Below are 16,639 nucleotides of genomic sequence, written 5' to 3'. Positions count from 1 at the left end.
TTTTTTTTTTTTTTTTTTTTTTTTTTGCAAACACTTGTTATGGAGTTTGGCGAAAACGGAAAAACTTAATAATTATTACAAATTATATGAATAAATTTCGGATTTCATATTTTATTTTTTTTATTTCATCAAATAATTCATCTGAATTTATAAATTTAATTTATTAGTCTAAATTATATCCATCTTTTCATTTTCACTTTTTTGTACCCTTTTGTATGTTTTCAATTTCATGTCTACTATCTTTAATTTCAATGAAGGATATGCTGATTTACTCTAATTTTTCCTAATTAATTCTGAAAATTTTAATTCATTGGTTTGATTTTATATATTTAAGTCCATTAAATTAATTATTAAGTGAGTTATTTAATTAAGTAAACATAGTTTATAATTTGATAAACATGTGTTATAATAGTGTAATTTTATTTATTCAAGAAATAAATAAAGAAGGGTTTTAGCCATAGAGAATTTTTGGTAAAATGTATAAAATTTGGACATAAATGAAAATAAGGGAATAATATAGGCCAAAAGAAAATTAGTATGACAACTAGAGAGAGGAGTAAATATGGTCGAAAATCAATTTTCTAAGATCAAAATTAAAACATTTGGGCCAGAAAGGTCTTGTCATTCCTGATGGCTTCAAAATCAAATTATAACATCCCAAATCTAGAATTCAAAATATGGACTAATTAGCTCACATATCCCATTCTCAACCTTTTAAAGTTGCTTTCGAGATTATCATATAGACTTATAGAGTAAAGAAAATGAAAGAGAAAATAAAATATATCTAAAATGATTGAAGAATATTGCAAAAATTCAATTTTATAATCGTGGAAGAGTTATAGAACTTCAATTTTGGATGACACAATTTGGGAAATTGATATTTTTTACCATTTTCTTAATTTCATCGGGACCTTTGACCCCTTTTTAAAAATTAAAAATTCTTATGTGTAACCTCTCTCATTCTAATTTTTGATCCCTTTTTACTACTTGCCTCGTAAACTTATATAAAATATCATATTTTTTTAAAAACTAAATTTCTCTACAATTCCCTCCGCCCATCTCTAATCTTAAACATCATCCTCTCTTCAATTTAATCTTAAAACATCTAAAAAATTTAATTTGAAGAATCAATTATCCATCTAAAAAATCTAACTTTTAAATTTGAAAAACAAAAATCTATAACTTTTTAATTCGGCAAGCAAATGGAACTCTTTTTAGCGGCTTTTCTGGCGCTGCTGTGCTTGTGCGGACGAAGAAAAGGGCGGCCGATGGATTAACGCCCACGTCATCTTCTACGGCGGCAGGCAGCGATGCTTATGGCACAATGGGTGGGTTGCGATGCTTATGACTACTGATTCTATAGGAATAAATTGTAGATTTAGTCTTCTAGATATTTTTAAATTTAAATTTGATAAATTTAGAATATGTTATTTTTTTAAACTACCAAAAATAGCATGTTGTTTCGACATAAATAGAGTCGTGTTTTTCTTTTACAATAGATTAACAAAACTTTTCTGAGCATGTTTTCGATTCCATTCGGCTTCGACGAGTGTACCTTGAGTTTGAAGTTGTGTTAACTTTGGAGAGCAATTGGTGAGCATACGATGTAGCACCATGGTCGTGCAATTGCAGTGACTTCGTCCATGACACATCGATCTTTTTCTTTTAATCCTAAGTGTTACAACAATTAGAAAGAAATTTTTTTGGGCAATTAGATGAAAATAAATCTTAGCAATTTTATCCAAAAACTCCAGATTTGCTTATGTACTGACATAGAGGATGCTGAAATCAAATGTTGTCCTTGTGGGTCAGGAGTCACAGCCACAGTTGCTTCGAATTTGGAGAGTCGCCAACAGTTGGATTTGTCCCTCAAAGTTTCAGATAAGAAAATCCAATGCCAAAGTAACAGATATGGTTCTTAGCAATATTATTATTATTATTTAATTTTTTTATGTGCAGATTTGTTCAGATCTGGTTGTGGAGAGTGTGCCGAGTCACAGATCGGTTCTTCGCTGTTCGTTAGAAAGCCTGTTCAGATTTGTTCATACATCATCGCCAAGGATCTGTTCTTCGTAGATCTGTTCAGTTCGGGTGTTCGTGGATTGAGTCTTTGTTGCATCCACACAACCGTGTTGACAACACGTGCAAGTATACACGAAATTCTCGATTGTAGTACGAAGCTAGGTCGAATCCATAGGGACGTTGGATAATAATCTAAACAATGTTTGCAAATACCAAAATGTAAAAGCAAAGAAATATATGTGTTTGTGTCGTAACTAAACGAAATATAATAAACAAAGCAGTAAAAGATATCAGTAGCAGACATACTTCGCAGAGCTGATAACAAGAAGAGAGAATAACACAGAACACGGAAATGGAGAGTTAACAGATATGGAAAATTGGGGGAGATTCAACATGCTTTCACAGACTTCTTAACCTACCCTCTAACTTACAAACATTCATTAGTGCCCAACTCGACTTGGTTCCCTCCCGAGACACCCAAACATGGATACCCACAACTCCCGTTGCTAAGTTTCAAAGCAATAAAAACTAGTTCTAGGCATGATTAGGGGATCCCATTCTTGAGCATCCACAAATTACTATAGAAATGTACTAATCACAAATAAAGCAAGTCGGTGATCCGTAAGCCTTCCGGGTCAATACAGAAGCTAGTAGACAAGACAAAGCGACCAACAATGTCAGGTAAGATTTAAGAAATAAAAACAGCTCTATTTAGAAATGAACGAAATCAGTTAGAGGTTTGGTTGCTTATCAGCTACAGCATGTAAATCTCCCCCAAAATGGGGTTTAATTCATGGAGAAAGAATAAAATACAATGGGTAAAGGAATTAGACAACCCATCTTAAGGAAATAACAGAAAACCCGAGAAAGAAGATGACAGCTCGATGCAACAGTCGAATATCTCCCTCTATCGTTAGTTTTCTCTCCCGAAAATGGAGAGATTCCTCTTCCTTGTCATTTCAGCTCTCAAAAGTGTGTCTCCATTGCGAATTGTCTTTGGCGGCTAGGGTAACATGTCTCTTTTACATCGGGTCCTGTTTTTAGGGCATCCAACTGAAGTTTGTATGGACATGGTAAATTCCCGTGTCTGGCTGTTACTGCACAGTAATTCCATGCTCCCACGTCGCACCGTTCCAGCTTTCGTCTGCTCTGACTTAATGATGTTTCATTCACTCTTCTCTGGGCCTAGCACTCTCTTCATGCTTTGTGTTCTACTTTCAAACCTATGCAATTAAGCCAGAAATAAGAGCATTTAGCACAATAGTTAGCCAAAGAATTCAAGACTTGAGACTTTTAGCTTGGATTCCACTTTCTAATATTATCTATGATATTTAAGAGGTAAAATGGACACACTTCGACAATTCTTTGCATAAAATCACCCAAATAAACCCTAGAATAACTCTCTTTTGGAGAGTTATTAGTCCTCGTCGATTTGGTCGATGTGTTCATGGTTTGTGTAGATCATATCCAGATCTTCAAGCCCCTCCATGTTCGATACTTTTCGGAAATTAGCTCTGATGCCAAGATCGGGCGACCATGGCACTGCCGACTGAATCTATTGACATATGCCAACGTCCTCGGATCTGCAGAACGCCGCAGATGGGACACGCCAGATCTCGCTAGTGTGGATCTGCCCGTTCCATTTGTGTATCGCTGAGGTTGCCATAGATCTGCTCGAGGCAAAGCCATCGCTGTTTGAGGGATGCAGATCGAGAATGGATTTGCTCGTGGTCACTACACCGAAGTCTCGGATCTGTTCTGATTGAACGGAACACCGGATCTTATCGTCGCCAGCTGCTATGTGCCGATGCCCGTGGTGGGTCACCGCTGGTTGGAGATGGTCAAAGATGGCTCGGAACATCAAAGGTGGTGGTTAAGATTGAAAGAAATGGGGTCTTTGGAGCCGCTAGAAGAAAAGAAAGAAAAGAAAGGGAAAAATGAAGAAGAAGAGAGTGGCTGGAAGAAAGGAAAGACAGGAAAGAAAAAAAATGGGGAGTTAACGAATGTTGATTAACTCGGTTAATGAGTTTGACTGATTAATGTCGCATCATTAGTGCTTCTGATCTGTAGATCTATTAGGTCCCATTGCTAGCTCAAAATGGATAAAACGACGATCAATAATTATGAAATAATTTGAAATGTTGAAATTATATAAGGGAATGTATATAATGTATATTGATAATACATTATATAAATATTTTTTAATTTTGGATAAAGATTCAAAATTAATACTATGTATTTTGAGAGTGGGGACTAGTGTTATAGATGAGAAAAATTTCAAATTTTTACATTAGGAATTCAAAAGAGAAAGATATCCTAAGGTCATAGGCTTTTTCCTCTATAAATATAACAGTAAGCTGAATCCTAAAGGTAGGCTAAAAAATCTCTCAACTCTCTTACTCTTTCAATCCCTTGCAATTGGGTCACCCAATCTAGATTCTTGACTGAGAGACTTAGCAAGGAAGATCAAATGATGTTATCTCATTAGGTTTACACGAAGAAGAGTCTTCAAAGGTAAAATCCAACATTCTTCTCTGTTTTATATTTTTCTGTGTTTTAAATTTCAAAAGAAATTCAAGAACGTGTTTTACTGCTTATACACGGGGATACACGTCCTTTCAGGATTGAAAAAAAAAAAGAAAAAGAAAAATGGGGGGCACGATGGTAAGACGAGAAGGAAAAAGATGGGGAAAGAAGCCTCTTTTGTCTTATTCAAAAGAGAATTCAAAACCTTTAACATTTTGTTTTCTTCTTACGATAATTATGTGATAGCTATTTTCTTTTAAATTTATAATCTCTCTACTTTCTATCTTATAGAATTGTCGATCGGTCTGACACGTTTGACAGACACGATTATGCGCAAATGCCACGATCATGGGGGAGACCACTGGAAAATTTTCAAATATGGGAAAGAAGAAAGAAAGCTGAATAGGTGAATTTCATATTTTATATTATTGAGACTTGTGCGATAATATAATTTTTCATGCATAAATGATTTGATATAAATCTGTTAATTGGTTATGTCAAAATTAAGTTGAAAATATTTGGATGATTCTTCTCGCTACATAATTATGTTTTATATAGGTTGATTTTTCCTATATTATGAGCGTAAAATTTTTAAATCTTTTAACTGTCTGATGAGGTTTTTAACAATTACTCATATCATTGTCAAAAATTGAGCATGATATTTATTGATAATTTTATGTATGAGCTAAAACAAGTTTCTCTATTTTCTTCTTTGTAATATTGCAATTATTTATTATAATTGAAATAATTGCTACAGTTGTTTTAAGATGTAGTTTAAAATTATGAAGAAGAAAATTGAGGTAATGAAGTATCTCAATTTAAGTTTATCTTAATTTAGTGGTGGTTTGAGATCTTGCTTGACTATACTTGAATATATAGTCTTATTTTGATTGAACATATAAAATTATTCATTATGAATATTTTTATTGTGAGTAGGTCTATGATCTTAATAGGAATAAGTTGTATATTATATGATGTATAATTGTTGCTTTTATTTCCTTTTGAAGTTTCATGAGTCATTCTTGAAGGTGAAATTTGTGAATTTATTGGTTAATTACATCTAATTTCAATTAACGATGAGATGATGTTATTTAAATTATTTATCAAACTGTGGAAAAATATATTCTTGGTGAAGTTTATTAACATGATTATATGAATTTAAATTAGTTATTGGTAGAATAATTAATTTGAGATATTATGATTATAATCCTGTGAAATTAAATTCTGTTAACCACGTTTTGGGTTGAAAACAAATGGAAATTGATAGACTTATCTAAGTAATGAAGCTGTGGAATAGTTGCTGAAATGTGAAGTTATTTCCGTTGAGTATGAGGAACTTAGTGGATGCTCTTACCAAATGCCTAACAAGGAGGGTCATTCTTGAGTCTTTAGTTTCTATGATACTGATACACTTATGTGTGTGGTGTACTATGAAAATCCATAGTCCTTTATTTGGGTGGTCTGTATAGACTTGATGGATAATACATCTATGTTGTGTTGTAGTGTGAGAATCCATAGCCTTTTACTTTGGTGGTTTGTATGGACTTGATGGATGATATATGAAGTTTTTATAGCTCAATTTTTTAGTGGTTTATTGTGATAGACTTGATGAAACAATAACGTGATTGTGAAGGTGAGTCACCTACTATGAAAGAGTTAAATGATATCTTTCTAAAGCTTTCATAATGATCCAAGGTTTTATGTGCATGACCATTAATAGCAGTTGATTTATATCGCGGAAAACAAGGAATAAAATGTGTTGTGAGGATCTCAATCATAATTACTAGAAGTTCAAGACACAACTCATTTTCATTATTTAGGTTGTTGTCTCACTTCACTATGCATTAGTTCAAATCATAAGATATTAATCCTTAAGTTTATTTTTCTTCATTGCTCAAAAAATGATTTTTTTTTTAAGAACTAGTTAGTCATTCGTGGAGTATTGTTAGGAATGGCTAAATTGTCCTTAAAAGATTTAGTCTTCTAGCTATTTTTAAAGTTGTTAAATTTAGAGTATGCTATTTTTAACTTTACTATTTTTTTAAACTACAAAAAATAACGTGTTGTTTCGACATAAATAGAGTCGTGTTTTTGTTTTAAAATAGAGTAACAACATTTTTCTGATCATGTTTTTCGATTCCATTAGGCTCTGACGAGTGAACGCTTGAGTTCGAAGTTGTGTTAACCTTGGGGAGCAATCGGCAAGCATACGATGTAGCACTATGGTCGTGCCGAAATTGCTTTCAGTACAGTGACTTCGTCCATGCTACAACGATCTTTTTCTTTTAATCCTAATTGTTCCAACACTTACTAAATAAAGTTCAAAATCATTAGACTACTTATCCTAAAGGAGTTATTCTTCCTAAGTAATCTTATTTATTTATTTATTTTTTGTTTTGAATAAATTTTATTCATGTGGGAGATTGTTATAATTTTTTGAATGACCATAACTTTTCTTGAGAAAATGTGTCTTTTGTGAAGGATAACCTTATGTGAAAAGATATGTCCTTTATCAAATAGTTTATAATTATTTAAATGGCCATAAATAGTTTATAAATATGTGATTCAATTTCAGTTGTAGTGACAAAAAAATTATTCTCACATTTTCTTTGTATGGTTACTTAAATACTAGTGTTCGTTGAGTTCTATGATTGGAGCGCTGCATTCACAAGTTGGTATTTGGTTCTATTGTGGGAGATAATTGTTCATGATACTTTTAAGTACAGAGAGAGAATAAAATTGTTTTAAAGAATAACGATATTGTTGTGTTTGGACCGTTTATTTTCATTTTCCTTTATTTTCTCTGCTTTTGTTCTAACAAAACGGAAAATAATACAGGTAAGAAAAACCTCCTAAACTATAACTTATTACACTAAGCTCTATTCTTATATTTAAACACTTTTTAAAAATTTATTTCTTTTTAGAACACTTTTTGTAAAAATAATTTTAATTAAAATATTGTTGGGTTAAACTATTTTAGTTACATAGAATAGACATTCTATAAAATATTTGGTTGTATTACTTCTATAAACTAAACTACCTTAAAGACATTCTAAAGTGATTCTCAGGAATTTCTTATTGGAAAAATAAACTTTAAAGTAATTCTTCAAAAAATAATTTTAATCCAATGATGAAAAATTCATAAATCTTCATTTTTTTCCCGTTAATAACGCGAAGTGGTTTATGATTGAATCTCAGAGGCATTCTTATCATTTGGTAGATCCAAGTCCATGGCCTATTTCGGGTTCACTTGGAGCTTTGGCAACCACCGTAGGAGGTGTGATGTACATGCACTCATTTCAAGGGGGTGCAACACTTCTAAGTTTGGGCCTCATATTTATCCTATATACCATGTTCGTATGGTGACGCGATGTTCTACGTGAATCCACGTTGGAATGACATCATACCAAAGTCGTACAATTAGGACCTCGATATGGTTTTATTCTGTTTATCGTATCGGAGGTTATGTTCCTTTTTGCTTTTTTTCGGGCTTCTTCTCATTCTTCTTTGGCACCTACGGTAGAGATCGGAGGTATTTGGCCCCCAAAAGGGATCGTCTCCCCCTTTCGTGACATTTTAAAGTGTCATGAACACCGTAATCTTTTTGTCTTTTTTCAACTTTTAAAAACTATCATAATTAAAAAAAAAAACCCTATAAATCTCTATTTTCCCACCAAAATCATGCCTCCCAATATTTTATGACATTTTTTAACTACTAGTGAATTAAGAATTTTTTTTTTTTTTACTTTTCGTGATAGTTTTTAAATGTCATAAATTTATAAAATTTTTGAAACCACCATTTTTTTTTCCGCCTTAAAATCATGCTTCCTACAATTTATAATAGTTATTTTTATTCAATATTATTTGTTATTGAAACTCATATTTGTTGCACAATCCACCTCTCTAAATTTAAAATAATATATACTTTCTAACCCTCAAAAATCATTTAGGAAGTAAATTCAAACACAAAATTAGATAACATCATTCTCCATCTTTTAGTTACATAGAATAGAACACATAGGAATACTATTACAAAATGTTTGACAGGAAAAGGAAAAAGAAAAAAAAAAAGAAAAAAAAGACATATATTGAGAGAGAGAGAAAAAAAAGATAGAGGGACCATAATTCCTCCACTAATCTACATTAAACATCAACAGTATAAATTTACATGTACATATTTATAACACCATGGTGCAATAGACACACTACAAGAATTCGAAGCTATTGCGACGAATATTTTCTCGACGCGACATAAAGTTTTATCTGCACAAATACTCTATCTCCCAAGATAGCAAATTACAACCTTTTTTTTTCTTGCAGCAATATGAAATCTTGCCTTAGGAATTGGCTGCCCAAAAACCATGGAATCCAAGAGGGAAATTCAGATGCTTTGGGACTTCAAGTTTTGCTACCATGGCATCAGCTTCTCCAAATTTTTTAGCCTCCAAAATAATAAGATAACATCTTTGAATTGATACTGCATACTGCATTTATAAACTCAAGTCATTTACTTTATAGATTCCTAAATCATGTTGCATCTAAGATGAAATTTTTTCACTTTGTTACTTAAATATTAAACAAATTTAAATTACAAGTCTAGTATCTAAACTCTTTGGGTTCGTGATCTTTAATACGTTCCTAAGTGCCTTGGTGACGTGTTCTCACTTCTTTTTTCTTGTTTCTTTTTTTTTAATAGAAAAAAATATATTGGCATTTGGTTACTATTTTGTATTTTGTATATATATATATTTTTTTTACTGAAAAGTGAAGGAAATTTGATTTGGTGAGAAACGGAAACAATTTTTTTTTTTCCAAATGCTTAAGTTTCAATAAAACTAGAAAAAGTTACTCCTCAAATTTCAATTTGGGTGTCTTACAATTTCCTTACATTAAAAGGAGTCTAAATAAGATTTTGAGCCCTCAATTTTGAGTCTGATGATCTATTAGACTTTTTTTTTAATCAACGAATTTATTAGATACAAAATTGAAAAGTCAAAAACATATTAGACACAAAATTTAGCTTTGTAAATTTTTAATATCAAATAGGTCATAGATATATTAGACACAAAAATGAAAGTCGGACCTATATTATACACAAAAATTGAAAGTTTAATGACTTATTGTACGTTTTTTTATCTACAAACTTGTTAGACACAAAATTGAATAGTCAAAAACCTATTAGACACAAAATTTAGCTTTGTAAATTGAAAAAAAATATCAAATAGGTCATAGATTTATTAGACACAAAATTGAAAATACGACCTATATCTTAGAAACAAAACAAAAGTGAAAGTTTAATTACTCACTGTCATTTTTAGAGTTTAAAAACTTATTAGATACCATGCAAATAAACTTGTAATTTAATCAATTAAATATTTATCTATCTAGGAATCAAAACATAGTTTTAAAAAATAAGAAATAAGAAATCCAAATTTTAAATTGTAGTCTATTGCATTACTTTCTTCAAATATATCTTGAGTTAATAAAACAGATAATGATAAGATGAAAAATAGAGAGAATGGTTTACAAGTTTTTCTAACCTCGACCACAAGAACATATCCATCATCCTCTTCATCTCCTTTGGGAACAAAAACAGGTTCTCCGACGAATCTCCGATTACCCGCATACCACGAGCGGACGGAGTTGGTGACGGTGTTGAGTTTGACCACCGTATCGAACGGAAACGACGGGAGTGACCTTCGATTACCAGAGGAAGTTGCAGCGTATAAGTAGTTGTTCTTTAGCCCTGAAAATGTAGGGTTTATCGCCGGAAAATCTGAGGCTTTGGTCCATTGGTTCAAAGGCTCCACGCTGCACTTTTCACACTTCCCATTCTTACTTAAACTGATGGAAACCTACAATTAATGCCAAATTTAGAATCTACATTAGATAATCTTTTAAGTCAAACCTTATAGTTGAAATTTTTTTTATATATCCATCAATGTCCGGGCCAGCTTGCGCACACCTTGACTATCTCACAGAACAATCGTCTGACCCTATAATATTTGGTACCGAAAAACACATAGGAATTAGTACCTAAGGTACGTGGCCATCATGGAGTTTGAACTAGTTCCTTCTCAATTTATTCTAGCCCCTTTAGACCAATGAGCCACTGTATAGTTGCAATTTAATTAGTCCCTATAATTTTAGAAGTTTCAATTTAGTCCTAATAATTCGGACTTAATTTTAATTTTTTTCCTGTGGTTTAATGTTAGACCAACCTCACAAATCTTCTTTGTCATTATTATTATTATTATATTGCCCCATAGCTATATTAGTCGACTATATTAACGTTTAGATAAAAAAATAGAAGGAAATAGGTTAGTTTTTCTAATAGGTAAAATAGAATTTAAGTACGATTTATAAGTTTTAACCAAATATAAGGATGAAATTGAAATTTAAACTCTTAAAATCATAACAACCAAATTAATACTAAGCTCAAACGATTAAAATCAAATTAAACTATATGCAAATTATATGAACCAAATTTTTAAATTTAAAATTTATTTAAAGCTTTTAAAATTGATTAATGACTAATGAGGGAGCTGTAGACCCAGTAATAATTTAGATTTTTAAAAATTACAAAAGTAAAAGCTAAAGAAATTAATACAAGTACAGTTAAAATCAGAATATAAATCAATAATTTTCGGGTTTAATTAAATTCAATAATTAAGATAATTATTTAAAAAAGGAAATACCTTGACAAGGCGAGGCAAGAGTTGAGTTTTGGTTCCATCCAGGTTCATAATGGAAGGGTCAAGTTTTCCACTCTGCCAATTATAACCTGGCAATGGAAAAATGAAATTAGTCTCATTTCTTAATTAATAAACATAAAAGATAAATCAATAATTAAGAATTACAGAATCTTATGATAATTATTATACCCTTTGGTATGAGTAGGTTTTCTGGATTTTTCTTTAAAAATTTCATTAAGATTCTAACAACAATTTAAAAAAAGGAAAAAAAAAAAGTTTTTTGCATCCTCGACCACCATTTTTAATACATATTCAAACAAAAATATTGACAACTAAATATGGCGTGAGAATTTGTTTCCTACCCGAATTCTAATCTCCAAATAAGAATTCTCTCATCCTAACTTTTTCTTTTAGTTTAACATTTAGAAGTGTAATTAAACCATACAAATCAAGATTGGGAGTGCAGATAGATATGAATGAGTCTTGAATAACTACAACCTCAAAACGAGACCAATCGAGGACAAAACGAGACCACGATCGGTTAGCTAGTGGGTGGACCAGGTCCCATGGGCCGATTGTGTGTCAACCTAGCTACCCATGGGTCGGTCTGGGTCACGACCCAATTTAAGGCGACCAATTGAGGTCTAGCTGTATAGACCAAGGACACGTTCAAGTTCAACAATTCCCTCCATCATCAATCAACCAATTGGTCAAATTTGAAATTCCAACATCCAGGGGTTCAAAAAGAGAAGATATGTCTAGATGCCCTTAAGTTTTTCACCTCTATAAATAGGGAGAGAAGAATTATAGTTAAAGTACGCTACAAAACCTAATTCTTAATACGCTTCACCTAATAAGCTCAATTTCCAACTTAAACATTGAAATATGTGTATTGTATTGTAAACACCACACTGGTGTACTGTAATATTTATGTTTTCCAGGTTTCGTTGAATCCCTTTATATTGAAGATTGATGCAAACTTGATAATTTTGTCACATTCAAATTTACACATCAACGAAAGGTAATAACAATTTTATCTACTTTAGTCAATATGTAACAACTTCAATTCTAAGCCCTAACTTGACTCTAGTTATTCAATTCAAGTAACGAGTAGGAACAAAAACTAATAGCCAATATGAAGTCGAGAATGGTGAGTGCATCACGAATCAGGTCCTATCATATATATAATGATGGCAAAAAATAAAAAATAACTTACCAAATAACCTTTTGAAATTGAACCATTGATAAGAGCAAGCAGAAGCATGGATTTGGATGTCCAAGTTGCCGTCATCATCTCTAACCTCAAAGGCATTGCCCACATGAAGTAGCCAAAGCCTTGAAGGAACTTCCACAGCCTCTCTCCAATCTCTATTTCCGTCCTCCGCAAATCTCGGAAGCAAATAAACTGGACACGTGGCTTTGCTTCCGTTCACCGATAATGCTGATATCATTGGAGATATTCCGCTAACCGCTCCCATTGCACCTTAATATATATCATTTTCAATCGATATGAATAGTCTATGTATATTATAAACTTTTGTTAAATCGCCGATCTTTTCAATGTGAAATTCTTAACAAGATAGAGCCTATTAAAAGTCCCATTTATGCTATATTTGAAAAAAAACAACGAACCGTTGTGTTATTTTTAACCATGAAATACTTCTCAAACTTTGTCCCCATTTGTCAAATTGTTCCTAAAGTTCAAAATATTAATAATAATATATTTAATTTATCTGAAAAATAATTAAAAAAAAACATCATGATTTGTTTAATTATTCTTTTATCATGTGATTTGTTTTATTGTCAACTAATTATAATATTCACATATAATTAAAAAGGGGCCAAAATATGGTCCCTATTTTTGAAATTTTAATACAAATGGTATACGTAACAAAAACTCCTTAATACAAAGTCATAGTTACATTTTAAGAAACAAACATATTAAGCGTAGTATCATGTTGAAATTATTATAGAAAAAATTAAATTAAAAATAAAATTAAATAACCAAAATAGTCACTTTTTAAAAGTATAGAGACTAAAATAAATATTTAAAAAATACAATCACTTAAATAACGAGACCAAAATGAACCAAAACTTGAAATATAGGAACTAAAATAGTACTTTTAATCTAATAATAACGTACCAATGACGTCGAGCTTAATTCGATTAGCAAAGATGACATAATGAGTATCAGTAAAAGCCCAATCATGGATCATCAAGTGATCATCGATCACAAAATCTTGCTTCTGTAACAACTTGAAATTACTGTCAAATTCTGCCCACCAAAAAAAAAATATATATTATTATTATTATTGAAAATATAAAAGAAAGGTCATTTTGACCTCTGAATTTAGTTTTAGTTCATTTTGATTCCTATACTTTCAAAATATTGATCTTGGTGCCTTGGTGCCTGTACTTTAAAAAGTAACTATTTTGGTCCCTTAATTTTTTTTTAATCTCATTTTTATATCACAATTTTAACATCACATTGCACACAATATATTTATTGAAATGTAATCCTTGCTTTATATTAAATGGTTTTTTGTTATTTGTAAAATTTGTATTAAAATTTTAAAAATAAGAATCAAAATTGTCACTTTTTAAAGATACAGGGACCAAACACAAACAACATTTTGAAAGTACAGGAACAAAAATAAATCAAAGCTGAAAGTACAGAACCAGTATTTTAGCCAAAAAGAAAATAATAATTTATGAATTAAGAAATGAAAAAGAATTAAAAAGGAAATTACCATAAAAAGTGAAATTGCTGGTGGGAAGAAGCATGTCTTCAGCTTTGCATGAGAGAATGAGAAGCCGATTCCTTTGGGCGTCCAGCTTGTAATGAGACAACAGCCTCTTGGGCGGCATCTTAAATACTCCTGTGCCAATTATTCCATCCACCTAATTAATTTAATTTAATTTATTCATCATTCCCCACTTTTAATATTTTTTTTAATTAGTTTAATCATATTTTTTAACTTTCAAATGCCAACTCCACCCCTATAAAACCAATTTTAAAATTTATAAAAAAATATAAATAAATTGTTGTTGTTGACTGTGGGAGTATTTGATTGATTCCTTTGGTTTTCGACCTTTTTAATAACAACAACAACAGAAGGCTAAATTTCAACAAAAAAAAAAAAAACCATTGAATTTTGCTTGTGCTTTGAAAATACCTCCTATTTTTTAAAAAGTTTATTTTGATCTTTCGTAAATATTTTAAACAAATATTTCTAAAACAAATATTTTTTAATATGACATGGTAATTAGTAAAAGTTGTTGGTAATTATCGGACACAACCACAAATTTAATCTTTAATGACCGTTCAAAATTTCAAAAGTAGAAACATGACGGACCCATAATTGACCAAATGAAAGGTAAAATTTGTTATTAGTGCCATTTAATTGCTCCAAGAAAACTTTGTTATTAGTGACATTTAATTGTTCCAAGAAAACTTTGTTATTACTGACATTTAATTGTTCCAAGAAAACTTCTATTAATTAGAACGTCGTTTCATATTCTGTTCAGTTTTTCATTTAAAATATTAACGATCGCACAAAGAGTACTTTTAAAATATTTATGAAATTGTTGTGGATAAAAAAGAGTATTTTTAAAAGATATGTTTTTTCTATATAATTTAGTCTATATAATAAAATTTGGATTCATTTAATGATCTTCAATGTTTTATACTATATTTTTTTTTCATTTCTTTGGACTTTCTAACACCCTTGCATGCAAAACAAGTTGACTCATTGTCTTTAATTTTTTTAATATCTTAAAAATTTAAATGTTATATCTAGTTCCTTATCTTTTCAATAAATTATTTAACATAAACCATTTCTTTTTGCCCAAATACGGCCAATATTGTAAACCCATTCTAGGCTAAAGTAATTGTAAAACAAAATAGTTATTTTTTTATTTACAATTCAAATAGGATTAATTAGCTTTAGTTTATTATAATTTCCGTAATTTGAAAATATTCATTTTAGTCTCGGTTCATTTTAGATCCACTTTGAAAATGTTTATTTTTGTTCTCGTCCTTTTAAAAAGTTATTAATTTTGACCAAAATATGAATACTAAAAACCTTCATTTACATTTTAAGAAATATAGACATTAATTTTAGTTTCTATGTTGAAATTGTGATTAATATATTAATTTTAGTGTCTATGTTGAAATTGTGATAGAAAAAAAAAAGTAATAGAATTAAGGTTACAAAAATAGTTTGACCAAAATATGAATACTAAAATAAATTTATTTTGACCTAAAATTAAAACAAAAACCAAGAATAATCAAATACACAGCGGAGCTACGAAATACGAACCGTGGAGCAAAGGCTTCAAAAGCCGCGCAACAAAACGCCATAAATCAGCGCCGTGACGTGGCGAACCACCGCGTCCACATCCACCACCACCATCATCGTCGTCATCAACATCAACGGCCGAGAATTTCCCGATCGTATCCAACGATCCGGGTTGAATCTCGTAGGGATCGCCGCCCTCCCAGAGGCAGAGCAGGCGGCCGGCCCAGCGGAGAACGCTGGTATTGGCCACGTTCTTCATCACCTTCGTATTCCCCAACCTCTTCCCTCCCTTCAGCACCGAGAACGGCCCCCGGTGAGTGAACCGCCACGTGTCAGTCGCCGCCTCGTGCTCCTCCATCTGCGCCTCCGTCCGTACGTACTTCGCCGTAAACTTCACCTCCTTGTTCTCGAAACCGAACGCCCTCAGGTAACCGTGGCCGTCCAGCGGGTGCACCGTCGAGCCGTGGTCGTCGGCGAACAGCCCCGGCCCGGCCAGGTAGTACGTGCCGCCGGGGAAGTCCGCCGGCACCGCGCCGTCCACCGCCCGGAGCACGGCCGGCTCTGCGGTCTCCGATCGCTGCGACACGAACAGAAACTGGTAGTCCCAGAACGCGGCGACGGAGTCATCGTCGCCCTCCGCCGGCGGAAGCGATGTCTGATTGTGGCGGCGGCCGGAGATGGATGTGGCGGCCCTGGGGATTATTGGGGACGCCGGAAAGAGGATTCTGGTCGCCTGAAGGAGGGTGACCGGCGACGGGAATTGGAGAGGCGACGGCGAGTTAGGGAGTGGTTTGGCGGAATGCATCTCTGAGAATAGGAGTTGGGAGTGGGGAAGAGGAAGCGGTTTGGGAGGTTTTATAGAGGAATGTGAAATGACGGAAAAGGGTAAAGGGGTTTTTGGGGTTAATTACGGATCTGCCATTGTTTGGCTGCATATGGGAATGGGTCGTTGATTTTGGGGGATGGGACGTGGGGATGAACCCCAGGTGGGAGGGCATTTTTTGGTTTGTAAAGCTAATGGCGGACACCATATTTCCCATTTTATCATTTTATATTGTATGCTCCTATTTATTATTATTATTATTATTATTATTA

At 32.4% G+C, this 16,639-nt stretch overlaps 1 protein-coding gene across 1 annotated transcript; it reads right to left on the bottom strand.

Moving 5' to 3' along the window:
• Nucleotides 1-8,648: 8,648 nt before the first annotated feature.
• On the bottom strand, nucleotides 8,649-16,356 carry CCD7 (carotenoid cleavage dioxygenase 7). Its single transcript, XM_022301276.2, has 7 exons — nucleotides 15,566-16,356; nucleotides 13,994-14,122; nucleotides 13,387-13,518; nucleotides 12,460-12,726; nucleotides 11,247-11,332; nucleotides 10,089-10,403; nucleotides 8,649-9,032 (listed from the first exon to the last, which is right to left on the bottom strand). Exons 1-7 carry the CDS (start codon nucleotides 16,347-16,349, stop codon nucleotides 8,886-8,888), a joined length of 1,860 nt encoding a protein of 619 aa, XP_022156968.1. The 5' UTR covers nucleotides 16,350-16,356; the 3' UTR covers nucleotides 8,649-8,885.
• Between the last annotated feature and the right edge of the window lie 283 nt (nucleotides 16,357-16,639).

The sequence above is a fragment of the Momordica charantia genome, assembly GCF_013281855.1.
Source record: "Momordica charantia cultivar OHB3-1 chromosome 7 unlocalized genomic scaffold, Mcharantia_2.0 BLBB01000007.1, whole genome shotgun sequence".
In the NCBI taxonomy this organism is placed as follows: Eukaryota; Viridiplantae; Streptophyta; class Magnoliopsida; order Cucurbitales; family Cucurbitaceae; genus Momordica; species Momordica charantia.
Note: the sequence above shows the minus strand (reverse complement) of the source record. Positions and strands in the feature narration are given on the sequence as shown.